At 41.7% G+C, this 26,560-nt stretch overlaps 1 protein-coding gene across 4 annotated transcripts; it reads right to left on the bottom strand.

The window, feature by feature from the left end:
* Window positions 1-9,213: 9,213 nt before the first annotated feature.
* Window positions 9,214-24,858, bottom strand: LOC127103044 (indole-3-acetic acid-amido synthetase GH3.10). Of its 4 annotated transcripts, none has more exons than XM_051040338.1 (5): window positions 24,276-24,858; window positions 23,890-23,991; window positions 22,877-22,942; window positions 12,122-12,945; window positions 9,214-9,882 (listed from the first exon to the last, which is right to left on the bottom strand). In XM_051040338.1, exons 1-5 carry the CDS (start codon window positions 24,623-24,625, stop codon window positions 9,338-9,340), a joined length of 1,887 nt encoding a protein of 628 aa, XP_050896295.1. In that variant the 5' UTR covers window positions 24,626-24,858; the 3' UTR covers window positions 9,214-9,337. The 4 variants fall into 4 exon arrangements, 3 of the variants coding, with proteins under 3 accessions (XP_050896295.1, XP_050896294.1, XP_050896296.1); XM_051040337.1 differs by lacking the exon at window positions 22,877-22,942 and adding an exon at window positions 13,138-13,203; XM_051040339.1 differs by lacking the exon at window positions 22,877-22,942 and having other exon boundaries at window positions 24,276-24,857.
* Window positions 24,859-26,560: the final 1,702 nt, after the last annotated feature.

Genomic DNA, 26,560 nt, shown 5'->3' with positions numbered 1-26,560 from the left:
AGAAATTCAAATTGAAATCATAACAATAAGGTGTGATTATTCGATTTAAGGCAAGGTAGAGAACATAGCAAAACAATCTCAACCCCAATGTTACAATATCAGAGCTATTATTCCAAAATAAACCAATTTTCGACTTAAGTTCCGACAAAACATAAAATCAATATAAGCATTCAAAGTGGCCATTTGCACCATCTTCCATAACACAAACAATAATAATCACTCGTCAGACTCAACTTGAGAACCATCTGCATATAGGTTCACATAGAGGAACATATAAATAAAAGAGGTGAGAATACATTCTATAAAATTACGTGGTATAATAACGGTAAGGATAACATTTAACATACAAGCACATCATTCACAACCAATCACAATCACACAATACCACGAGACATATACAAGAATAAACATGCAATGCTCATCTTCTCTACTCTGATGCATGTGGTACCATCACCAGATTTAGAGATATTTTACTGAAATCCTAAAACATCGGACCAAAGTCCTAAAACACCAGACCGGAGTTCTAACCTAACTCTGAAATATATGATGCATGATGCTTAAAAAATGCAATCTTCCATCTGAACCTCCAAAACCAAATTTAACACCACTGGTTAAGGCTAACACTGGTTCTTGAAAACCTAATAACACCTTCAATTAGGATAAAACATCATCTCTTTCGAACCTAAACACAATCAACTCTGGTTCTTATCAAACTTCGGGGTATTAACATGATCATTCACAATACACCATTATATCACATCAACATAGAACTTGCATCCTAACCTCAACAAATTAACTCATATACATATTACCAATATAGTAAATCATATCTTACAATATTCACAACTTAGGTTACACATGTATTCATAAAAACACTAGACTCACATGCCTAATATTATGTCACTTACACAAGTGATCTTTTTACACATCATTCATCCCTATAAACATCTTAAAGAATTATCATATTCACGGCATCATTTACATATTTAAATATCATGATACATTTCCATAATATGTTTCTATGCATTATCTTTCCAACGCCTCAAACTGCGCCTCAATCAGATTTACAGAACTCAAGTTATGATGAAAACAAGGTCTAAAACACAATTTATCTCTCATGATTCGAATCAAGGATATGTGACTCAAATCAAATCAATCAGAACTGATATCCAACTGGAAAAAAAATTCTTGTGATTCGAATCATGGATATCATGATTTGAATCACAACAACCAGAATTTCTCAGAAACTCTAAAAGCTCACATGATTTTCCCTATAGATGATATGATTCGAATCCGAACATTAGAAACTCATTTTCTTCAACCTAAACCTATCTCAATTCAATTTTAAACATATATTATCATATTTAAACATCTTATACCATTGGTTCAACATATATTTCTTCAATTACCATTCCATCAATCATCCACATTATGATTACAATAATTAGCAATAACACCATATCATCAATATAACCTCAATATGGCATCAATTCATTCATAAGACCTCAACACAACATCCCATACCAAGATTACATGAATTAATAGTATCAATCATAGCATGAGGTGAAACCACAAGCATCACACATAGTTCTCACAGACATGAAAACTTTTGCTTAAAATCCTACAATCTCATATTCATCATTAATCAACATAAATATAACAGGGGTTAAGGGAAACCTCACTATCCCATTGCCAAAATACTTGTTATAAAATAATCTCCTACTTACCTTCTTATTGCATAATTTTTTTCGTGAAGCTCTAAAAAATGGCTACAACTAATCCTTACACAATCTCTATTACGATCTCCTTGGTGACTTGAGATTTTTCTCTGATGTTTTTGAAGAAGAATGATTTCTTTGGAGAAAAAGAAAGTAACTGGGGTTTTCTTTTCTTTTCTCCAAAAATATGTGTTTTCCATTGTTTCTCTCTTTTTATTTGTTTCCCTCTTTCTCTCATTTTCTCTATATTTCTTACCTTCCATGTTTCTCTCCTTTTTCTCTATATAATAATTCAAATTTATAAAATTACTTTCAAATAACCATATAAATAACAATAATAGTAATCCATAATAATAATAATAATAATTATTATTATTATTATTATTATTATTATAACCACAATTTATAATAATAATAACAACAATAATAATAAAATAATTATAATACAATAATATTGAAATAATAATAATAACAATAACATTTTTAATTATTCTTGGGGTGTTGCACCCCAAGTGCAATATAGAGGAATATGCTTCAAAAATTCGATTGAAAGCACGAATAAAGAAGTCCAAAATAAGGACAAACGCCATGAGGTCATGACTTTATCATCATCAAACGTACCGCCAAAGATAAAATTAATTCTCCCAAGAAATGCTTGAGGAAATGTCCTTCTAAGGGACTCAACTGTATAATTTAAGAGGCATCAATGAATGAACTTTATGGGGTATCAACTAAGATCTCCCTATGGGGTAATTAAAAAGTTGGACATTCACTGAAGGATCTTTACCGCCCTATCATGTAATATGCTTGACCTTTACGAGATATCCTTGTCGCCTTATCATGCTATACATTACTAGACCTTCATAATAGGTTCCTTAATGCCTCGATAAGCTACTAATTTAATGCTAAATAAGAAGTCATCTCTGCCATAGTAGATGACAAAGCATAACCCTGAGGTGGAATATGTCTTAGGACTAGGCATCAATACTATGAATAACTGAAACACCATAACGTTATGAATTTCATAAACAATTCGCCAAAGGCGCAAACATATTCATTAAGAAAATCCATGATAAACTTAGTTGCAACAGGCCTATGAAGGGTGAAAATACAAATGACAAACAAAATACAAAAAGCAAACGCATGAGGGACTCACCCTAACAAGAAAGTTTTTCAGCCAAGTTGACATGAAAGGCAAACACCTCAAAACTAATTAAATTTGAGAAATCCAAATAAAGTAAGGCAAATCTCCACGGGATCCAAGCATTATCATTAGTAAAGGACATCCTAAGGGACATTATTACATAACCTCTCCAATGGAGAAATTAAACAAATAACATAAAGTCTCCCCTGAGGGACTCAACTTAAAGTCCCGCCTGAGGGACTGAAAATAAAGTCTTTCTCGACAGACTCAACTTAAAGTCACCCCTGAGGGACTCAACTTAAAGTCTCACATAAGGGACTTAACTTAAAGTCTCATTTGAGGGACTCAACTTAAAGTCTTACCTGAGGAACTTAGCTTAAAGTCTGGCCTAGAGACTCAACTTAAAGTCTCTCCTGAGGGACTCAACTTAAAGTCTTGCCCAAGGAGATCAACTTAAAGTCTCGCTCGAGAGACTCAACTCAAAGTCTCTCTTGAAGGGCTTAACTCAATGTCTCGTATGAGGGACTCAACTTAAAGTCTCACCTGAGGGGCTCAAATTAAAGTCTCGCCCAAGGGACTTAACTCAAAGTTTTTCCTGAGGGACTCAACTTAAAGCATCACCCGAGGGGCTCAAATTAAAGTCTCTCTCTAGAATAAATTACACTTTGCATAGGCTAAATCACTTTGTCCTTTTGAAAATCCATCATGCTTGAGGGATTGTGTGCCAATATAACTTTATTGGATCCTAAGAGAGAATAGTCTTGGGAAATCCAAACATATTGTCGGGGAGAGTTGCCCGCGAAGCTATAGGTCTCCCAAAATGGACCATGAGGCCCACCTGGATGTCCACCACAGGCCGCCCGATTGGGCTTCATCCATTTGGATTAGTTCCCACTATCCACTTGTCAAGTAAATGTGAGTAATGGTGTGGGCTCATAGTAACTAATTTAATAGAGTCAGACAGTAGAGGAACTATTTTCTTCATAATTCTAGGAATAACAAGTCTTCCCTTGACGACTTCTTCGATTGTGGAGCTAAGACAAATTCTCTCTACTAACTGTGCAACCCAAACCCAAGAAAGCTTCTATAAATACAATGAGGAGGGGCATCTGATTTTCCATATAAACATACAAAGTTTATCACCACTTCGCGCGAGCAAAGTCTATGTGATGTTTAAATACCCTAAACACCACAGATAGTACTACAAACACATGATGCCTTATTATAATTTTTAACAAGTACAAAAAGGTAATGAGGTGATTTGTTTTTTAAAATAGGACTGAGAGCTTTGATCATAATGAAAATTGTATGATTGAGAATACAAGACCAATTTTTTTAAATGTATTAGCTTTAAAAAATCAGAGCTCTTACTATATTTAAAACATGTCGGTGTTTTCTTTCCACCCTCGTTAAAAGAGATACAACACAAATGGTTTGGTGTAAACATAATTTTAGTTTTCACAAATATGATAGCTACATACACCCACAAAAAGATCAAAAGAAAATGAAAATATATAGAAGAAGCATGCACTTGGTTGTTGGGGGAGTTTTTCACTAGGGAGCATTGAATATTGTGAGACTTCTTCTTTTAGAGCAACAACTTTGTGAGAGACACACCACATATTCACCCAAAACCTTAAGGTGATAGGTGGGTGGGTTCTCTCACTTATAAATTCTCAAGTCTCCACATTTACAACCAATATGGGACTATTGTCCATACTACTCACACTTGATACATTCTCAACACTCCCCCTCAAGTGTGAGTCTACAATGCTCCCCCTCAAGTGAAAGCTCTTCTTACCTCCACAAATTCTTGTATCGCGCGGAACGTTTCTTATTCACCACACTGGCGCCGTTGACACTCTTCAACGGAACATTTCTTATTCACCATCCTGGCGCCGTTGACTTTCGATACAAGTAACCTGGTCCCTTTCTGAAACCAGGCTCTGATACCAAATATTGGAAATCCCCCAAAACCTATGGAGAATTTCAATCAATCTTGATGAACAAGATTGTTATCACCCACATGATAACAACGAAAATAGAAGAACAATGGAGAAAGAAAGTAAAGAACGATGAAGAAGAAGAGTAATAAAATTCTGCAGAGTTTTTCTCTACCCACAAACTGTGGAAAACTTGTTATTCACTTTTCAACTGCAAAATACTGTGAATACAATGTGTTATGAATACTCTATTCACCTCTTATTACAAAATAAGGGTTACTCCCTCTATTTATAGATTTAGGTTAACTTGGACCTCAAGCCAAAGCCCAAAACTATAAAAGCCCAAAATTATAAAAGCCCAAAATAGCTAACACTACTTAACACACTAGGTGGTTAGACACTTCCTTGCTCTATCGAGCAACCTGCTTCGACACAAGGAATTACAATTCAACACACCACCTAATTCATTATGTCTAAGCTATCTACATTCATCATAGATCTTAGCCTTCTGAACACTTCGACTTGCACTCCCTTCATCATGATGTCTGCAATCTGATTCTTGGTTTTGTAGTGTTGCATATTCATCTTCCCATCTGCTACCTGCTCTCGAAGATCATGGAACCTCATCTCGATGTGATTGCTTCGACCATGTGCTATCAGATTCTTTGCTAGATTGATAGCTGACATGCTGTCGATCTTCATGGTAATTGCTCCATGACTCTTTGCTGTTATTTCTTCGACCAGATTCACCATCCATGTTGCTTGGCATGCACAAAAAGAAACAACTATGTATTTTGCTTCGCATGACGATAATGCCACTACTGGCTCCTTTCTCGAACTCTAAGCAACTAGTGCACCACCTAGCATAAACACATAACCAGTTATGGATTTTCGATCCTCAACATCACTACACCAACTTGAGTCAGTGTATCCCACTAATTTTCATTCTTTTCCTTCACCGGCTGCAGGAAACAAAATGCCATAGTCGAGAGTTCCTTTCAGATACCTTAGTATCCTCTTCGTTGTTGCTAGATGTGATACCTTTGGCTTATGCATAAACCTACTCACCATACCTACACTGTATGCTAAGTTAGGACTTGTGCGGCAAAGGTATCAAAGTGACCCAATAAGTCTTCTGTATTGGGTTGGGTCGACACCCTCTTCATCTGAATCTTTTGACAGTTGTAATTTGGGCTCAGCTGGAGTCGAATTTGGGTTGCAATCTTGCATCTCAAAACTCTTGAGAATTTCGCCTGCGTACCTTCTTTGATGCATCATCAAACCTCTACCACTCTTGTAGAATTTTATGCAAAGGAAATATGAAATGTCACCCAAATCTAACATTTCGAATTCCTTGTTGAGATCATCTTTGAAGTCTTCGATCTCCTTCTTGCAGCTACCTGTTATCAACAGGTCATCGACATAGAGACATAGTATAAGCAATTCACTCTTGATTCTTTTTACATATACTCCATGCTCACTTTTGCACTTCAAAAATCCCTTCTCTCTTAGAAAGCCATCTATCTTCTTGTTCCAAACTCTTGGAGCTTGTTTAAGTCCGTACAGGGCTTTATGCAGCCTGTACACCTTTCTTTCTTCACCTTGTTTCACAAACCCAACTGGTTATGCAACATAAACTTCTTCTTCTAAGGGGCCATTAAGGAATGCATATTTCACATCCATCTGACACATCTGCCAGTTGTTCATGTTTTCTAGACCAACAACCAACCTGATTGTTTCGATCCTAGTAACAGGTGCAAAAACCTCATCAAAGTCGATTCCTTCTTTCTGAAGAAATCCTTTCGCCACAAGCCTCGCCTTGTGTCGAGTCATTTCTCCTTTGGGATTCAACTTCACCTTTTATATCCACTTCACATGGATTTCCTTCTTGTTTGGGGGCAATTCGACAAGTGACCCAGTGTTGTTGACTTCGATTGACTTCAGCTCTTCGTCCATTGCTTTCATCCACTTCGAATCTTTCAATGCCTCAGCTGCATTGATAGGTTTAACATCTGCATAGAAAGCATAATGTACCAGCTCACCTTCTTCATAGACCACACCATCTGATGTAACCACACATTCTTGCAATCTTGCAGGCATGTGTCTTGTTCTTTGAGGTCTGCTTATGCTTGCTTCGCCTCTGACTTCTTCCTATCGAACTTCTTTTTCGACTTCACTAGCTGGTTCGTCACAAAATATTCTCACTGAATATTTCTTGACATTCTCAGTCCAATCCCATTCCCTAAGCTCATCTATGATCACGTCCCTGCTGATCACCACCTGCTTATTCACTAGGTCAAACAACTTGTATCCTCCAGTCGAATGATATCCTATCAGGATCATCTTACTGGACTTGTCATCAAGTTTTCTTCTTGACTGATCTGGCACATGTCTATGTGCTATAGATCCAAACACCCTCAGATGACTCAATCTAGGCTTGACACCAGACCAACATTCTTCTGGCGTGATTCCTTCTAGCTTCTTCGTCGAACATTTGTTCAGGATATATGTCGCAGTCGACACAGCTTCTCCCCATAATTCTTTGGGTAAATGCTTGCCTTTCAACATACTTCTAACCATATTCATAATGGTTCTATCCTTCCTCTCTGTGACTCCATTCTACTGTGGAGTGTAGGATGGCACCACCTCATCCCTTCTTTCATACATAATACATCAAAGTCTTTCAACACATATTCTCCACCACCATCAGTCCTCAAAATCTTGATCTTTCGACCGCTCTGTCTTTTGACCATAGATTTAAACTTGGCAAATACCTCGATCACTTCACTTTTCTTCTGGATCAGGTAATACCATAGTTTTCGAATGAAATCATCTATGAATGTAACAAAGTATTTGTCACCTCCAATCGAATCCACCTGGAGAGGGCCACATATATCAGAGTATATGACTTCAAGAATTGCTTTCGACCTGCTTCCTGCATCCTTACTGAAGTTGTTCTCATGCTGCTTCGCCTGCACGCATTCTTCACACACTTCATTTGGAATGTCGATTTCTGGTAATCCTGAAACCATATTTCTTCTCTGATGTCTTTGAAATTGAGATGGCCAAGTCTATAATGTCATATCCATTCATCTTTGTTGGCTGCTGTTGCAAGACACTTATGCTCCATCACATTTAATTCAATCTTGAAGGTTCTATTCTGAGACATTGGAGCCTTCAAGATTAACCTTCCATTTGAGTCGAGAATTCTCATCATCTTCTCTTTGATTGACACCTTGTAGTTCTTTTCGACTAACTGTCATATGCTGAGCAAATTACTCTTCATGTCTGGTATGTACAACACATTTGAAATTACTGACCTCTTGCCATCTTTCCTCATAATCAGAACATCACCAACACCTTCAGCTGCTAGAGTGTTGTCATTTGCAAATTTCACCATGTTCTTCATTGAGGGCTTTATGTTGACAAACCAATCTTTTCTTCCAGACATGTGTGATGAGCATCCTGAGTCTAAGTACCACTGGTCCTTGAATCTCTCTTCATCTCTTGTTGTAACCATCAACAACGTCTCTTCTTCTTCATGTTTTGCCTGCTTTGCATAAGTCAACGTCTCTTCTTCTTCATGTTTTGCCTGCTTTGCATAAGTTTCTTGATTCTTCTGCTTTTCTGGACAATCACTAGAATAGTGACCATACCTTTGACAATTGTAACACTGAATGTGACTCTTGTCTGCCTTTTGACCACCACCTCTTCCTCTACCTGCAGCACCACCTCTTTGGTTGCCTTGGTTCTAGGGTTTTCTCTGATTCGACCAGTTTCCTTCTTGCTGATTTCGACCAGTCGAATTGTTGTAACCTCCTCTGCCTTTGTTGCCATTCCAGCTACCTTTGCCTTTCCTTTCTTTTGTTGATTGAGCCTGCAAAGTCATATCACTCTTCGACTTTCCTACAACTCTTTCAGCCATTCTTTGTTCATGAGATTCAAGCGTCCCTTGAAGCTCTTCCTTTGCCAATTTTAACAAATCTTTCGACTCTTCTATGGCTACTACCACGTGGTCGAACTTTGGAGCCAACGACCTCAAGATCTTTCCAACAACAGATCTTGATGTCAACACTTCTCCACATACCTTGATTTGATTCACCAGTTTCGTAACCTTGGTAACAGAACAAGCGTTGCTGGAAAATGCATGTTTTGATGATTCGTTACCATGGTGATTTTCTTCCCACGAATCGATTTAACCGGAGCTCTGATACCATTGTTGGAGGAAATTTTCACTAGGGAGCATTGAATATTGTGAGACTTCTTTTTTTAGAGCAATACCTTTGTGAGAGACACACCACATATTCACCCAAAACCTTAAGGTGATAGGTGGGTGAGTTCTCTCACTTATAAATGCTCAAATCTCCACATTTACAATCAATATAGGACTATATCCATACTACTCACATTTGATACATTCTCAACATTAATATTATTAGAACATTGAAAATGAAAAACAAGAGATAATAAAATTCTTACAAAGTGCATAACGGATCTACCAAGAAGGATTAATCTATTCTAGTCTAGCATGGTTAATTAATTGAACTATAAGCTGTGCTATGAAACCTTTTAATGGTACAAGTGTGAAGAATTTTGAGTAACACATGATTGTTAGTGCACCTAGGAGTCTTAAACTGGTTCAATGCAACTCCATTGGCTATAAAACTATCCAAAATCTTCTTAAAAGTTCCTCTCTCCAAAATGCAAAGTTCTAATGGCCCAATTGAGTTTGTTTTTCTTGAAACCACATATCCATGATCAGCAAAAGATAGATCCATTTCTCTACAACAATCATCAAGTACATTATCCTCCACTTCTCCTTTAATCTCCCAGTAAATAACATAGTGACCAGGTTGGTTTTTCACATCTGCATTGCTAGTAAAGTCAACAATTTCTGCTTTTGATTTATTTAAAATCTGTGAACCTCTCTCTACCACTAGTTGAAGATCCTTCTCAGTGTTTTTGTCTATGTTGACTGTTAGAATTAGTTTTCTTCTGCATACAAAGTTCAATTTTGGGGTCCCATTGTGAAATCCTGCCACTTCCACCACGTCTCCTAGTCTGCACCTGTACAATCCTGAAACATTAAAAAAATTTAGAGTTAAAAATAATAAAAAATATAAAGTGTGTATGATTTGATGATAGACTAAATTTGTCGGTAATTTTGAAATTTGTATGCAGAAAACGTCAAAATAATTCCCGCCAGATAAGTATGAAAACGATAGAGATATTTATTTTTGTTGAATACACCTATTCTTCACCAAAAGTTAGATAAACGCTTTAGGTACTGAAAACAACATTTGTTTTATTTTTTAATGTAAATTTAGAACTGCAACATGCAACAATAGAAATTAAGTCATTCAGTCTAATTAGAGGTTTTGTAAAATAATTTTAAGTCTATATATAAAAATAATAACCCAAATCTTTATTTTTCTATGGGTTTTATATGACCTAAATCTTTGAAAGGTAAATAAAACTTCAAATACTAACAATTATATATGATACTAATTTATTCAACTTTTATTGTTACGAATAAATTCAATATTTGGATGTGTCCGTTCATTTCATAAAATAAAATTTATGTAGTAAAATATATTACTCACCACAATTAGTAATATCTGTAACTTTAAAAATTATTATTATAGTACTCAAATATTTAAATAATCAATATTGTAAAATAAAATTTACACAATTTACACTATTTTTGAATTTATGAATTTCACTTTTTTGAACAAACATGTTTGATATTTATTTCATTATCAACCAATTATTGGGTACTAACAATAACAATTGTAAATTTACATTTTTCTAAAGTATATAATCGAGCTTTTACCAATTTGATTAATCATATATTCATTTGTATAGTGCAACATGTGATATAAAGGGTAACTTAAATATCTGAGGTGCCTATTTGTTATGAAATATGTCGGTAAATAATGTAAACAAAATACTATGAGATGTGGACTGAACAATAACATTATCAAGAAGAAGAAAAATAATACTAGTACACTACTAATAATTTGAATCAAAACATTAAATGCCATATTGGCACGTTGTATGTTGAGCTAGCTTATTCATCTAATTAATTATATATTTATATATAATTAATCACGTCTGATTGGAGAATGGAAAAAGTGTTATGTAAATGTACTATTGGCCATTGAGATAATAATAGTAGTAGTAGTATTTTTGGTGTGGTACATTTATGTACAAATAGCTGGAGTTGCCTACTTCATAGGTCCCAGTCCTTCCAACAAATAAGTTTATAGGTTGCAGCTAGCTAGCTTGAATTTGACATATCAAAGCATGTTACTTTCCTGGCCTCAATTTATTGTTGTTATGGATGGACATCAAATTAGGTCGACTACCCTTTTCAATTTTATTTTTATATATTTTACTAATACTGCTTTTCATTTTATAAATTAGTAGCTATAAATATCTTATGAGTAAAAAAGTAAACTATAAACATCTACTCTCACTCTTACAAATTTATTTATTTTAAATGTCAAATGTATGATTTTCAATTTATGAGTGAATGGAAATAAATATCTAACAAAATATAAATTAAAAATTTAAGAAAAGTAAAATAAAATTCAAACAAAAGACAATTTTTTTATATATTTTTATTTATTATTAATTTAGTATCACATACACAAATAATAGAGAGAAAACAAGTGAATTTTAAACACTTTGTACTCAATTTTTTTTAATGCAAATTCATTTTCATTTATATTTAAAGGAGTTGTAAATTTATATATTATATAAAGAATTGACATGTTTTATCATTGATGCTATTTATTATTATTATTATTATTATTATTATTATTATTATTATGTTAAAAAAAATATAGTTGAAAATTCATTTTAAAACTTGATAATAAATATCTATTAATGCAAGAATCGTAGATATTCAATAAAACAAATACGGTTCCTGTATTATGCTCCGAATCCTTTATATTCTTCTATTATTAATATATTTTACACAACAACAAAAATCAATAGTGTAGCTTTTATATATATATATATATATATATATATATATATATATATATATATATATATATATATATATATATAAATATGACAACTTATAAACGATTTTCAAAAATAACCTATCTGAAAATAAAAATATAAAAATTTAATTCTCGGATATTTTTTAAAAATTGATAATTATATTCTTTTCAATAAAATGATGTAAAGGATTTCGTTTTATATATAAAATGATGTAAATTCATAAAATATAGTAATAAAATTATGAAAATGATTTCGTTTTATAAATAAAAATAGATGTATGAAATGAGAAAGAATAATAGTACCTGTAAAAGTAGTTAGTACAATTTCATAGTGTTGTCCAACAATAACCTTAGAGAGTGGAATAGGCTTGTCTTCAATGAAATCATCACTGCTATCTTGTTTATTTCTATGAAGAGGTATGAACTCAAAGTAAGAGAAAGTTGGAACAACAGCAAATGTTACTTGTTCTGGATTTAAACTAGGATCGACATTAACTCCAATCCAGCTCTCAGTTGATCCATAATCAGCACTAATCATAGGCAACCCATTTCCATAATGTCTAAGTTTTTTCAAATATGGTATCATAGAACCTGTCATTATTGAATACATGTACTTTGCATTTGGCCATATCTTTGGAACCATACCAAACCAATCAAGGTTCTCTAGCTCCTCACAATAGCCTTCTAATTTTGAAGCCAAATTTATATTCGGGCCACTTTTCGAATTTATTATCTCCAAAATGGCATCTCGGAGTTTTGCCGATTTGATTCTTGAACTTAGTGTTCCGTTTTTAATGTCATTACATAATTCTCTCCAATGTTCTTCGAATGTTGTGAATGCTTGCACCATGGTGTAGACGAAAGCCGAGGTGATGAATTCTACTTGATCGGAATAGAAGAGGCCGAGAAGGAGGTGACAATATGTGGATTGTTTGTAGTCTCCATTGAAAATTACTTGTTCTGGACTGCAACTAAATGACTTTGCTTTGTGGTTTTTGGTTTTGAATTCTTCACTTGCATAGCAATGTGTTGTTGCTGTTCCTACTGTTAAATTTCCTTTTGTTTTGAAACAATTGCTACCATATATGAATTCAAGAACCCTTCCTCCTTCCTTTATGGGATATACCCTGTAAAAATGACCTAAATAAGTGATAGAAAAATTTGAACTTCCCACAAAGATTTCAAGCTTTTTTGGTCTCTATTAAAACTTTTGGTCTTACGGTAAAAGCGCTCTTTTTAAGATCTCAAGTGCTGACTTTAAATAAAACAGTCTTAAATATTTAGAAGTTTTATGCATGTTAATCATATTCTGATCTCACCTGATCAGGAGGGCCTTCCAAGGTCTTGGTGAATGGGCTGGAGAATGAAATGAGAGGGGGGTGTACCTGCAAGGTGCTCCAACGCTTAAGTCAGAAAAGGTACAGAATGAGATTATCAGAGTGTGAGTTAGAATACCTGCCCCTTTGCCATGAAAGGGGTATTTATATTGAGCCCCCAGCGCTGGGCCAAGGCTCCTAATGGGCTGGATTAGCTAGGCCCAAGGAGGAGCTGCCAGGGGACGCGTAAGAAGCGTTAAGACCTAGACCAAGGTCTGCCCCCTGGTCCAACTGCCCCTATCCCTAAGGAGACAATATAGGGGAGTTGGGTGACGTGGTGAGTGAGATGCCGTTATGGCTCTGCCCGACACAACTTAGGTGCCCGCGGCGTGGGTTGACGATGAGTGGATGGAGATCATATGAGGAGGACCCGCTCGTTGTCCGACACGTATTTAAGGGGCCGGGGAGACATTCTCCGGGCGGACGGTCGTTCACCTGACGTGTCCTCGTGGTCGCTTGGATACGGTCGTTTGGACGTGGGCTTGGCGAGCATTGGGCCGCGCCGTGCTAAGCGTCGTGGCCCAGTCCAGAACAGGAGCCCCCCAAGTCGAGTCTCTGAGCCAGAGAGATGACTTATGTTTCAACTAAGGGTTCCCCGAGACGATGGGGAAGCTTGATCGTTAGACAGGTGAGGTCGTAACAGACCTATTCATGACTGACATTTCTCCGGGAATGTCGGGGATGGAGATGATCGGTTGATCTGCTCCTTCCTTGTAGTAAACGTGGGTATGGCGCGGGGAGGAGGCGTCTTGGTGAGTCGAGGAGACGGACAGGTGCTCGGGTCGTTTCAGCTTCTTATCTTTGATAGACGTGTCTCACGATTAGTGGCGTCGCTTCGTTTCGCGCGCAAAGACGGCGTAGGCAGGCTAGGCAATGATGACCTAGCGTGTTGGTCCACGTGCCAAGCCCTATAAAAAGGGGTTGAGTAACTTCATTTCTACCTTTTTTTCTCGCTCATACGTTCACCGGAGATCTCCACCTTCTCTCTCGTTTGCTTGCTCAACCGTCTGGACCGCCGTCTCCGCCCGTCCTCCTATCTGAACCACCGTCTTCTGCTCGGACACCACCGTACCCTTTCAACTTAACTATGTCAGGTACGATTTTCCACTGTGACCCATTCTTTTTCCTTGTTGTTTTCTGTCAAACGCATGATAATGTTGTAGAAATGTGGTTAGGTTTAACTTGGGAACAGTGTAGTGGACTGTAGGTGTATATTAGGTGGTAGAAAATAGGGTTGGGATCCTACTGTACCGGGCATAAACTTCATATGCTGGGCAATACTTGCATAGGCTGTATGAAGTTTATGCCCGGTCTCCATAGAGTGCGCGCGCCACCGAGTTGAGCACGGTTAGTGTCCGTCGCCGCTACGCCCTTTCACTTGACCTGCGGTGGAAGGGTGGATTTGATATGACGTCGAATTCACTCTTTCTGTCTGCGTTTCAGGTGCTACCGGGCGCTTACGACCGAGGAAGGAAGATTCTGGGTCCTCCACCGAAGACGCGACAATCGCTCGTCTCCCTATCGGGGATGGGAGTGTCCGAGATGGTACCGAACACGCCTCCTCTTCCGGGTAGGTCGACTTCTCATGGGTTGCGGACGAGCCCTTGGAGGAGGAATCCGACTTCTGCGACGAGGCCATCACTGCTCACGCTATGGTCGAGACCATAAGCCGGGAGGATCCACCAAACTGGTATTGCTGCGCCCCCAAGGAAGAAGACCGCATTTGTCATCATTTCCCGGGGAAGCAGTTCACCATGTATGAATTTGCTTTTCGTGAGGCGGGGATCAGACTGCCCTTCAACTCCTTCCAGATGTCGGTCTTCAAGTGGCTCCGGCTGGCGCCGTCCCAACTACATCCTAATGCCCTCGCATTTATGCGGGCATTCGAGTTAGTTTGCCAGTTCCTCGGCATTGGTTGCACCCGGGCTCTCTTCTTCCACGTCTTCCATCTCCAGAGGTCCGGTTCCCGTGGTCGCCACAGTTGGGTTTCTTTCAAGCAGCCCGTGCGTCTGTTCAAGACGTACGAGGATTCTGTTCGCCATTTCAAAAGCCGGTGGTACGTGGTGATGCCGATTACCCGGGCTGCCCTTCACTCTCTATACTACTATCAACGGGAACCCAACGGGGAGGAGACGCTGATGTCGAAGATACCGCTGAGGTGGCAGCGTGATCATTTCGATCTCTCCACGGCGCATTACCGGGTCAAGTACGCGATGCTCGGCGAGGAGGATAGGCTCGCGTACAAGAAGCTGGTCGATTACGTGCAGAGCTTCAGCTTGGCGTTCTGGGCGAATCGACAGGGCGTGCCCTACCTGGATGAGGCCGGGGAGCTAATCACCGAGACGCGTTATATCAATACGAAGGCTCTGCTCGAGTGTGATACCGAGGAGGAAGCTCTGGCGTTATTGAGTAGGCAGACTTTGTTTAGCTTTTTATTTCTGTTTATGACTTCGGTCGCTAATGTTTGTGTGTAATTTACTTGCAGGTGCCATGCCCAATGCTCGTGATCGGGTGCTGAAGCTAGCGAATCAGGTCGGCGCTCCTGACCGGGTGCCCAAGAAGAAGAAGAAAACTGTGGCCCGTGTCTCGGAGACTGCTGGCGATGCCGGGGTCGGTCCCTCGCAGGCGGCGAGCGTGATTCCTTCCTCTCCTCCTCGATCTAACCCGATCACCATTCCTGATAGCAGTCCGTCGCCAGCGGCTTCTCCCCTCCATAAACGGAAGCGTCCGGCTGGGGCCCTTACCAGGTCGTCTCCAGGAGGTTCGCATGGACCGGGCAGCTATCTTCTGCCTCCCTGCTATGTGGAACGGTCGTTCTTCAAGGCCGAGGAGTCGATTGCGGTGCCCGCGCCTGAGGCCAAGGCTATTCTGGACCAGGATGTTGCTGCCCGGAGGAAAGATCTGGCCAGGGATATTGCTGCCGTCATCCGGGTGATGGAGACGGCCATGGTTCTGACCGACACTTCGGTCTCCACCGCCTCGCTGGAGGAAGCCCTTTTGCAGGTTCGGACAGAGAAGGAAAGACTATCTCAAGATCTGTCGGACTACAAAGAAGAGCATCAGCTGCAGGAAGGGCTGCGCCAGAAGCTGGAGGAGGTGGAAAAGGAGAGGGACCAGTTGAAGGCTGCTAAGGCGAGCCTGGAAGAGCAGGTGGTCGACCATCAGAAGCTGACCGAGGACAACGCCTACCTACGGGCTCAGGTTGAGTCTCTCGAGGGAAAGGTCCGTCCTTTGGCAGATGAGACCGAGGAGGAACGCGCCTTTGGCTCGCGCGGTGAGCTGCTAGGGCATATTCGGACTCTCAACCAAGATCTTGTGGCCTGCTTCAAAGAGGGTTTCGACAATGCTGTCGAGCAGCTCGGGCTTCTGAACCCTGAGTTGGTGACGGAAGGGTCGGCCTATAACTGCTGCGTCCGGGATGGTGAGATCATCTGTCCGTTTGAAGTGGAGGAGGAGCTGGGGGGAGAAGAAGAAGAAGAGGATGAAGAGGAGCTCCGAGCGGAGTCTTAGTTTATATGTTTTTCTTATCATGGCCTGCGTGCCTTATGTATTTTGGCCTTCGGGCGTTGTAATATGGCCTTCGGGCGTACTTGGCTTCGGCCGCTTTTGTCGTTTCTAATGTATGAATATTTTTGTTACCGTTCATTGTGCTCGTTTGTGTTTGATACTTGTTTGCATGAATTCGTACTCTGCTCGACTTTGTTAATCTCCTCGGTTTAGGGAACCGACGAAGTGTCGGGCTTTGTGCCCGTGGGTATCGAAGCCCGGGTCCGTTGTTCGAACCCTGGTCCCGAGGCTTGGGTCCTCCCATCGCGAGCTGGGTGCCCTGCCAGTCTTGGTACTTCGACGTTGGGTCTTGGTCAAGATCCCAACCGTCGGGGAGGGTTGTGTTTGTTATGTGACCCCGGATCGTTCCCGGGTCTCGTGGTTCCTCCCTGGGGTTTTGGGGACGAAGAGCGTGGCCGTACCTGCCACGTCTCCCCGTGGCGTACTTAGCTGTAATATTGTCTAAGTTTTTCTGCGTTCCATGGTCGAGCGAGTTGTTCTCCTTGTAGGTTTTCTAGGTAATAGGCCCCGTTGCTCGTTTTGTCGCGGACGCGGTAAGGGCCTTCCCAGTTGGCCGCCAGTTTGCCCTCTCTCGGGTTTTTCTGGTTTCTTCTGAGGACCAGGGTGCCGACCTGGAACTCTCTTTTTATGACTTTCGCGTCATGGCGTAGTGCTATTTTTTGTTTGAGGGTTGTTTCCCGGAGAGCTGCTTCGGAACGTATCTCATCGACTAGGTCGAGCTCGGCTCTAAGGGTCTCATCGTTCATTTCCTCGTCTAGGGGCTCCTCCGTCCTCCTCGTTGGCGTCCGTATCTCCACCGGGATGACTGCCTCGGTGCCGTAAGTTAGTCGGAACGGGGTTTCCCCGGTGGTAGAATGTGGTGTTGTGCGGTAGGCCCATAGGACGCTATGTAGCTCCTCGACCCATGCCCTCTTTGCCTCGCCGAGTCTGCGTTTGAGGCCACGTAAGATTACCCTGTTGGCCGCCTCTGCCTGCCCGTTCGTCTGCGGATGCTCGACAGACGTGAAATGTTGTGTGGTGCCCAGGCTGGCGATGAAGTCCTGGAATCCTCCGTCCGTGAATTGTGTCCCGTTGTCTGTGACAAGTGCCTGGGGTATACCGAACCGAGCGAGGATGTTGCGTTTGAAGAACCGGAGAATGTTCTGCGCGGTTATTTTAGCCAGTGCCTCCGCCTCGATCCATTTGGTGAAGTAATCCACCCCGACGATGAGGTATTTATTCTGATATGATCCGGTGACGAAGGGCCCGAGGATGTCCATGCCCCACCACGCGAAGGGCCATGGGGAAGACAGCGATTTGAGGTCGTTCGGGGGTGCGAGGTGCATGTCGGCATGTCGTTGGCATTTGTCACATCTTTTGACGTGCTCTTTCGAATCGTTTTGCATGGTCGGCCAATAGTAGCCTGCTCGAAGGGCTTTTCGTGCGAGCGATCGTCCGCCGAGGTGTTGAGCGTTAATTCCCCGGTGTATCTCTCCGAGTATGTCGGGGACTTTCTCTTCCTCGACGCATTTGAGTAGTGGGATGGAGAATCCTCTCCGGTAGAGTTTGCCTTCGAGGAGTACGTACGAGCATGCGCGTCGTTTGACAGTGGTCGCCTCTTTCGGGTCAGCCGGGAGTTCGTCTCGTGTGAGGTAATTGTAGATGGGTGTCATCCAACAGTGGGCATCTCCAATAGCGTTGACCTCGAGTGGAGGTGGTAGTTTGTTGATGCTGGGCCGAGGGAGGATTTCTTGGATTACTGATTTATTCCCACCCTTTTTCCTCGTGCTGGCTAGTTTGGAGAGAACGTCTGCCCGTGTGTTGTGCTCGCGGGGTATGTGTTGAACTTCCCATTTTTCAAATCTATCAAGTTTTTCTTTGACGAGGGACAAGTACTCGAGGAGGTTGTCGTTCTTGGTTTGGTATTCTCCTCGCACTTGTGAGGCCACGAGCTGGGAGTCGGTGGATATTTTTACCTCTTTTGCTCCTAGGTCCTCGGCTAACCTCAGGCCTGCGAGGAAGGCTTCGTATTCGGCTTGGTTGTTTGATGTTGGGAACGCTAGCGCTAATGATACCTCTATCAGGATCCCTTCTTCATTTTCGAGGATGATCCCGGCCCCGCTGCCTGATGTGCTAGAGGCGCCATCGACGAAGATCGTCCATTTGTGGGCGCTTTCTGCTGGAGTCGGGCAGTGGGTCATCTCCGCGACGAAGTCGGCCAGTGCCTGAGCTTTCAAGGCTTTTCTATTTTCGTATTGTATGTCGAATTCGGAGAGTTCTAGGGACCACTTGAGCATCCTCCCGGCCATATCCGGGCGCCCGAGCAGCTGTTTGATTGGCTGGTCGGTCCTCACCTTTATCGTGTGTGCGAGGAAGTAATATCGTAGTCTCCTTGCTGTGTTGATGAGGGCCAGGGCGACCTTTTCGATTTGCTGATATCGGAGCTCGGGACCTTGGAGTGCTTTACTCGTAAAATAGATGGGTTTTTGTCCTTCGTCGGTTTCTCTTATTAGAACGGCGCTGACGGCCTCGGTTGCCACGGATAGGTATAAGTATAGGGTTTCCTTTTCTGATGGCCGTGATAAGACCGGGGGTTGGGACAGAACCTTCTTTAGATGGAGTAGCGCTTGCTCGCATTCATCGGTCCAGTCGAAGGTAGCCTCTTTGCGAAGGAGTCTGAAGAACGGCAACGCGTGCTGGGCGGACTTGGCGATGAAACGGGAGAGTGAGGCGAGCACTCCATTGAGTGACTGGATCGATTTTTTGGTTTTCGGGGTCGGAAACTCCGAGAATGCCTGGCATTTGTCGGGGTTGGCCTCGATCCCTCTTTCGGTGAGGTAGAAACCGAGGAACTTGCCTGCCCGGACTCCGAACGTGCATTTCTCGGGGTTGAACCTCATTTTACACTGTCTCACCTGCTCGAATACCTTCGTAAGGTGTCGAGCATGGGTTATCTCCTCGTGTGATTTGACGATCATGTCGTCCATGTATACTTCGAGCATGTCCCCTATTTCGTCCTTGAAGACTTTGTTCATCATGCGTTGGTATGTAGCGCCAGCGTTCTTGAGCCCAAACGGCATCACGTTGTAATAGTAATTGCCCGTTGGGGTCATGAACGCTGTGTGTTTCTTGTCTGCGGGCGACATAGGGATCTGGTTGTATCCACTATATGCGTCCATGAAGGACAAGAGTTTAAAACCTGCAGAGTTGTCAACGAGCGAGTCTATATTAGGGAGGGGGAAAGCATCTTTCGGGCAAGCCCTATTAAGATCAGTATAATCAACACACATACGCCATTTTCCATTATTTTTCTTAACGAGGACTACATTAGAGAGCCAGGTTGTGTACTGGGCTTCAGAAATAAAATTTGCCTCTAAGAGGTCTTTTACAGCTCGCTCGGCAGCCTCTGCCTTTTCGGGCGATTGCTTGCGTCTACGCTGTGCTATGGGCTTGGCTGCCCGGTCTACAGCTAGCTTATGACACGCGATCTCGGGGTCCAGCCCGGGCATTTCTGCGGCATTCCACGCGAAGAGGTCGGAGTTCTCTTTGAGGCATGCTACTAGCTCTTCTCTTGTTTCCTCGGGTAGTCCCTTACCTATCTTCACCGTCCTTTCCGGATCGTCCCCAAGAGGAATGAGTTCGAACTCCCCGTCGGGGATTGGTCGGACCGGGTGTTCGAGAGAGCGTTCCTTGGGGAACCTCCCCTCTTCGGTCTCGTCCAGCCCGATGCGACAGTCGAGGTCGATGGCGTTGACTCCTCGGGCAGGATCCTCGGTCTTGAGTTTTTTGTTGTTGCAGTTGCTCTTCGTGCTGACTACGGCCTGTCCTTTTACTGCGGCGTCGTAGCATCGTCGGGCTGCTTCGATGTCACCATGGATGGTGACCACACGTCCCAATTTGGTGTAGTATTTCATCTTCAGGTGGACGGTGGATGGGACCGCAGTGAGTTCGGCCAGTGTCGGGCGTCCAAAGATGCAATTGTAGAGAGACGGACAGTCTACGACCAGGAATTGGATTTTGACTTCCCTGGCCGTTTCTTGTTCGCCGAAGGTGACGAGGAGCTCAACATATCCCCACGGTCTGGTTGTTGCTCCGTTGAATCCTTGGAGATCTGATCCGACGTATGGGGCTAAGTTGGTCTTGTCTAGCTTCAGAGTCTTGAAGAGGTGGACGTACATGATATCCACTGAGCTGCCTTCGTCGACCAGGATGCGTCGTACGTCGAATCGGGCCATCTTTGCTCTTATCAATAGTGGGATGGCCGAGTTCGGGGATCCGCCCGGGAGTTCCTCCAGGAAGAAGGATATTGGGTTGGATTTTCCCCGGTATTTTGTCAATGTCGCTTTCTGCTCGGGGGCGGTCAGTAGGAGTTCGTCGAACTTACGTTTGACGGAGAGGGCCGCGGATTCCCCGTTAGTTCCTCCTCCTGATATCACCAGTGTGGTAGGGAAGTCTTCCCAGGGGCTGAGTGCAGTGATCTTGCCCTCGGGTAATGGTTCGGGGAGGAAGAAATCTTCCGGTCGTGACACGCAGAGGGCCACTTGATAGGGAGAGTTGTCAGGGGGTGTGTTTTCCCGGGGTCTCTTCTTCTCTGGCTCGTCGTGTCTGGGAGCTTCGTTCTTCCTCGTGTACTGCTTCAGGTGCCCTTCTTGGATTAAAATTTCAATTGCATCTTTCAGGTGAACGCAGTCTTCGGTCACGTGCCCGTGACTTCTGTGGAACCGGCAGTACTTTGATTTGTCGGTGTGGGGCTTTGGTGCAGACGGTTTTGGGAACCTGACCCTGCCCTGCTTAAATTCAGAGTTGATACATTCTGCGAGGATACGCTCTCGAGGAGCTGTCAGTAAGGTGTACTCGCTATATCTGCCCGCGGGGCCTCTTCCTTCCCGGAGCTCGCGAGGTCTTTCTTCTCTTCTTTTGTCTCCGTTGCGACGGGAAATGCTCGTGTCCTCGCGTTTTGAGTGCTCGGTCTCCCCAGCGTTACGTCCGCTGCGGGCATTGTGTGCCACCTGCTTTTCCTCGTATCTGATGTAGGCCTGGGCTTTATGCAGGAGCTCGTTTAAGGTGCGGGGAGGCTCGATCCCTACGGCTCTGCTAAGTTCACTGCCGGGTAAGAGACCTCTCTCGAGGAGATACTTCTTCATGTGCTCGGTGGTATCTACCTCGACAGCTTCCTGGTTGAATCGCTCGATGTATGAGCGCAGTGTTTCATTCTTCTTCTGCACTATGGCTTCAAGGGTCGCCTCAGTCTTGGGGTGACGACGGGAAGCTGTAAAGTGCCGGGTGAACATGGACCTCATGACTCTCCATGACGTAATGGACTCAGGGGCCAAGCTTTTGTACCAGGCCATGGCCCCTTTCCTGAGGGTCGTTGAGAACAGTCGGCATTTGAGGTGCCCGGTTATATCATTGCGGTAGTCGAGCATCGCGTTGACGTTGTCGACGTGATCGTCGGGATCTGTAGTCCCGTCGTACACAGCTAGGTTTGGCGGTTTCTCCATGCCTTTGGGGAGCGGGGCCTCCATTATTGCCCGAGATAGGGGGCAATGCAAATCTTCCTCGTCGCTCCTTAAGGGAGACAGTTCGTTGTTGTCGGGGCTGTGCCCGCGCCTTGGTGATGTTCTCGCTCGACCACCGTCACGACGGGCGCGTGCCCTGCTGGCGTAGGGTTCGGGAGAGCGACGTCCTCGCTTCTTCGTTGGCTCCGAACGTTGTTGTATCCTACTCACCGGCTGGGGCCGGGCTTCTTGTCGTTCGGCTTCGAGGGCCATGATTCGTTTGTGCTGCTGGTGGAGCATAGAACCGGCTTGATTGAGGGCATTCACCATGGCAATCATTACGGCGTCTCCTTCAACGGGAACGGGAATGGGATGAAATGTCTCTGCCCCCAAATTGTGGGCGTGAGAGGCATCTCCGTTGTTTTGGGGCTCTGGAGACGGGGTGGATGGATGACCGTCCCGAACGTCCGCTTCATGGGATGGCGGGCCGTCGTCCATATTGTAGTTGACGAGGGGACGGCTGTGATCGCTATGTTGTTCTCCGGCCATGTTGGAAGGACAGAAACAAATGAGCTTTTGATCCTCGTTTGATGAAGATGGGGATAGCTAGTTCCCACAGACGGCGCCACTGATCTCACCTGATCAGGAGGGCCTTCCAAGGTCTTGGTGAATGGGCTGGAGAATGAAATGAGAGGGGGGTGTACCTGCAAGGTGCTCCAACGCTTAAGTCAGAAAAGGTACAGAATGAGATTATCAGAGTGTGAGTTAGAATACCTGCCCCTTTGCCATGAAAGGGGTATTTATATTGAGCCCCCAGCGCTGGGCCAAGGCTCCTAATGGGCTGGATTAGCTAGGCCCAAGGAGGAGCTGCCAGGGGACGCGTAAGAAGCGTTAAGACCTAGACCAAGGTCTGCCCCCTGGTCCAACTGCCCCTATCCCTAAGGAGACAATATAGGGGAGTTGGGTGACGTGGTGAGTGAGATGCCGTTATGGCTCTGCCCGACACAACTTAGGTGCCCGCGGCGTGGGTTGACGATGAGTGGATGGAGATCATATGAGGAGGACCCGCTCGTTGTCCGACACGTATTTAAGGGGCCGGGGAGACATTCTCCGGGCGGACGGTCGTTCACCTGACGTGTCCTCGTGGTCGCTTGGATACGGTCGTTTGGACGTGGGCTTGGCGAGCATTGGGCCGCGCCGTGCTAAGCGTCGTGGCCCAGTCCAGAACATATTCCTTAATAAATAAATATTCCCAGAACATCTAACCACATTTTAAAAATGACAATTTTTTTTATGAAATTCTATTTATCAAAAGTTTATGGCTATTAAAACAGTAACTTTTTTTTATGAACAATTTTTTTGGAATTCGAATATGAGAATTTGAAAGGAGTTCACTTTCAAAACTCAGACCTTCATCACTAGACTGCCGACACACCACGGAAATAATAACTATTATTTTCAACACAGAGAGTATAATCATTATTATAATTAACAAAAAATTTTTTTTAAATTAATTGAATAATTGATGTATCTTATATATAATAAAAATCAGATACATCATTTATTTCATGAATTTAAAAAAAATTTTTTTTTTTTTTATAATAGTTATAGGAAGATATATATTTAAAGATTGATTCAATGGCACACACACCTTGATCTATAGGCTGCTGATAAAGTAAAAATTTGCAGCGTTGTTTGAGCACTGTGTCGAGTAAAGGGTACGAATTTCTGCCTCCCATCTGTTGTACCAGAGCTGCAAAATCACCACCACAAAAAATATTAACGTGGAACAAGATATTTCCATATCAAAAACAAACCCTTCTTTTACCAAATAACAGTAACAAAAAGACCTAAACTTGACAGAATAATTATATCTTGCTTTTATCTAATATTGTAACTAGATGTTTGATTCTATTTTTTGTTGCAGAATCAAACTAGCATATAATAATACTTAAAGATAAGGTGAATGATAAGTGATAACTATTAATGAATCTTAAATTTTCTAGAAAGTGTAAGACAAAGAAATGAAAAGGTGACCTTAAGGAAAGAGTGGTTATAGGTTGTTGAGTGAGTAAAGGAGCAGTGTCCCCATCAGAAATCCTCTGAATGAATGGTTCAAAATCAGCATGAGAAGCAATAGGAACCAAAGAACTGAAAAGGGATTCCAATGCACATGCTTCCATTTCTAGAATATTGTAACCCCCAAACCATTTCTTCAGATATTCAACACCATTATTCTCTTTCAAAATATGGCTTAATATCTCAGTTTGAACAGAACCTGTGTTGTTAGATACATCTTCAAACCAACTAATAATCTTTTCATAGTCAGAATTTCCACTGCCATTGTTGCTGTTGTTTTTGTTGTTGCTGACAACTGTTTGCTCCATTAGAGTATGTTTAAACAAATTTAGGTAGAGAAGAAGCAAAAGAGCACACTAATAATGAAAATGGTTTGGAATATTGGAGCTGATATGTTTCTTATTCAAAAGGCTCAACAAAAAAACAGTGATATGTGTAGAAAATATATAGACCACAGGAAAGGAAATGGATTTATCATTTTAAAGGGAGACAGTTAAAAGCTAAATGTCTACTCTTGTATTAAGAAGATTTGGTTGGAGTTCACAATAATATACTATAAAAATATTAAATGTTTTTTCTGATATGCTCCTTTTTATTGACTGATGTATTATGCCTTTATATATCCTTATCACTTATTTTTAAATAAAAACCTAATTTAATGAAAATATATTTAAGGCTTTAAAGCCCAAAGGAAGGAACTTTTTTCTATCCATATCTTAGAGAGAATTTTGACCTGACACCCTTTCAATTAAATTTGATACTCTTTATTTTTCATAATATCAAAAATATTTCTATTAAAATAAATTGTGCAAAAAATCCAATTAATTAATAAAAAGTGCGACATAAATATAAAAAAATTATGAAAAAAATCCAATTGATTAATAAAAAGTGCGACATAAATACAAAAAGATTGTGCGAAAAATCCAATTGATTAATAAAAAATGCGGTATAAATACAAAAAATTTGCCAGGCCAATATAGAAATCTGGTATGTATTTTTATCGATTATTTCAAAAAAACTGGTGTGTTAAATTTTATAGGTGTACTTCAAAAGCATGAAAGATAATCGGATTTTTTCCAAAAAATTGAAAAAAAAACCTGATAGTGTTATTTTATCGATTTTTCAAAAAAACTTCATAGATTACTAGTTTTTTTGAAGAAAACTCCAGTGATTAGTGAATTTTTCTCATAACCCTGAAAAATGGTAATGCTAATTTTCAACGATTAGGATTTTGCCGACACTTTTGTAGGATTGTGATTACACCGACAATTTTGTGTGGTCCATATTAATTCCAAACTTGTATAAATATTCATGATATGTTGTTAAAGAAACATCTTAGAATGTCTCAATATTGGTATCTCGCACTTGTCTACTTCAGCAGCATGAAACCACCAGCTAATTTTAGGCTCACAAAGGACACCCTGTTGTTCTGAAATCCAAATTGGATAATCTTGTGCACCATACCGACACCATAAATGTGGTTAAGATCGACTACAGTTCACCATCAATTGATAATGAAGGAAAAAGTAGGTTCATTAAGTTTGAGCTGAAGAAAGATGAAGATTTAAAAACCATGTGGAGCACATATCACTAATACGAAACAAAGGGTTTGGTCGAGATGTATACAATAATTGCGAGATTCATCGACGATATTATAAATATGTTAAAATGTCCAGAATTATCTTGTACTGTTTAAGTTTTAAGTTTTGTTATGTTACTTTCTTGTTAAGTTATGTTATGCAATGTTCGAGTTAAGTAATGTAGCACCAACTTTCTTTTAATGAAATGTTAAAACAAAATAAGATAAGATGTTAATAATATAAAAATAGTGTCATCAACATCAAAACATAAACAAACTAATAAAATCTACACATGTTCATCACTAGCAATGTGTGATATCTTCGACGCCAAAGCATACATCTCACCATCTGGCTTTGCCAAACCCATGAGGTTATCTGAAAGAAGTTATATCCTCTAATGTCGTTATTGGTCTGTCATACTAGGTGGAGGAGATGGCATGTCATCTAAAGGTCCTTCATCAAGGGATGGTTTAACATCATCAGCAGGCCGAGCGAGTGGGGTGGGATGAGGATGTGACACTATAATGTACCACTCTAAGTAACCATCCTCACAACGCCTAAGGAATTGCACCTCCACTGCATTATCTCTAATAGCAACAAAATTGTTGATAATGTTAGACATAAATTATCTATCAATGTCCTCAAATGGCACAGTAGGGATTG

This window comes from Lathyrus oleraceus, chromosome 7 (genome assembly GCF_024323335.1).
Source record: "Lathyrus oleraceus cultivar Zhongwan6 chromosome 7, CAAS_Psat_ZW6_1.0, whole genome shotgun sequence".
NCBI classification, from domain to species: domain Eukaryota; kingdom Viridiplantae; phylum Streptophyta; class Magnoliopsida; order Fabales; family Fabaceae; genus Lathyrus; species Lathyrus oleraceus.
Note: the sequence above shows the minus strand (reverse complement) of the source record. Positions and strands in the feature narration are given on the sequence as shown.

What these genes read in the sequence shown, in the direction of transcription:
- LOC127103044 (XM_051040338.1), bottom strand. Translation starts at nt 24,625, where the DNA reads ATGGAGCAAACAGTTGTCAGCAACAACAAAAACAACAGCAACAATGGC. An exon ending in TCAGCAGCCTATAGATCAAG is followed by an intron (nt 22,943 to 23,889) that starts GTGTGTGTGCCA and finishes AGCACCTTGCAG; the next exon opens with GTACACCCCCCTCTCATTTC. An exon ending in TGTACTAACTACTTTTACAG is followed by an intron (nt 9,883 to 12,121) that starts GTACTATTATTC and finishes TTAATGTTTCAG; the next exon opens with GATTGTACAGGTGCAGACTA.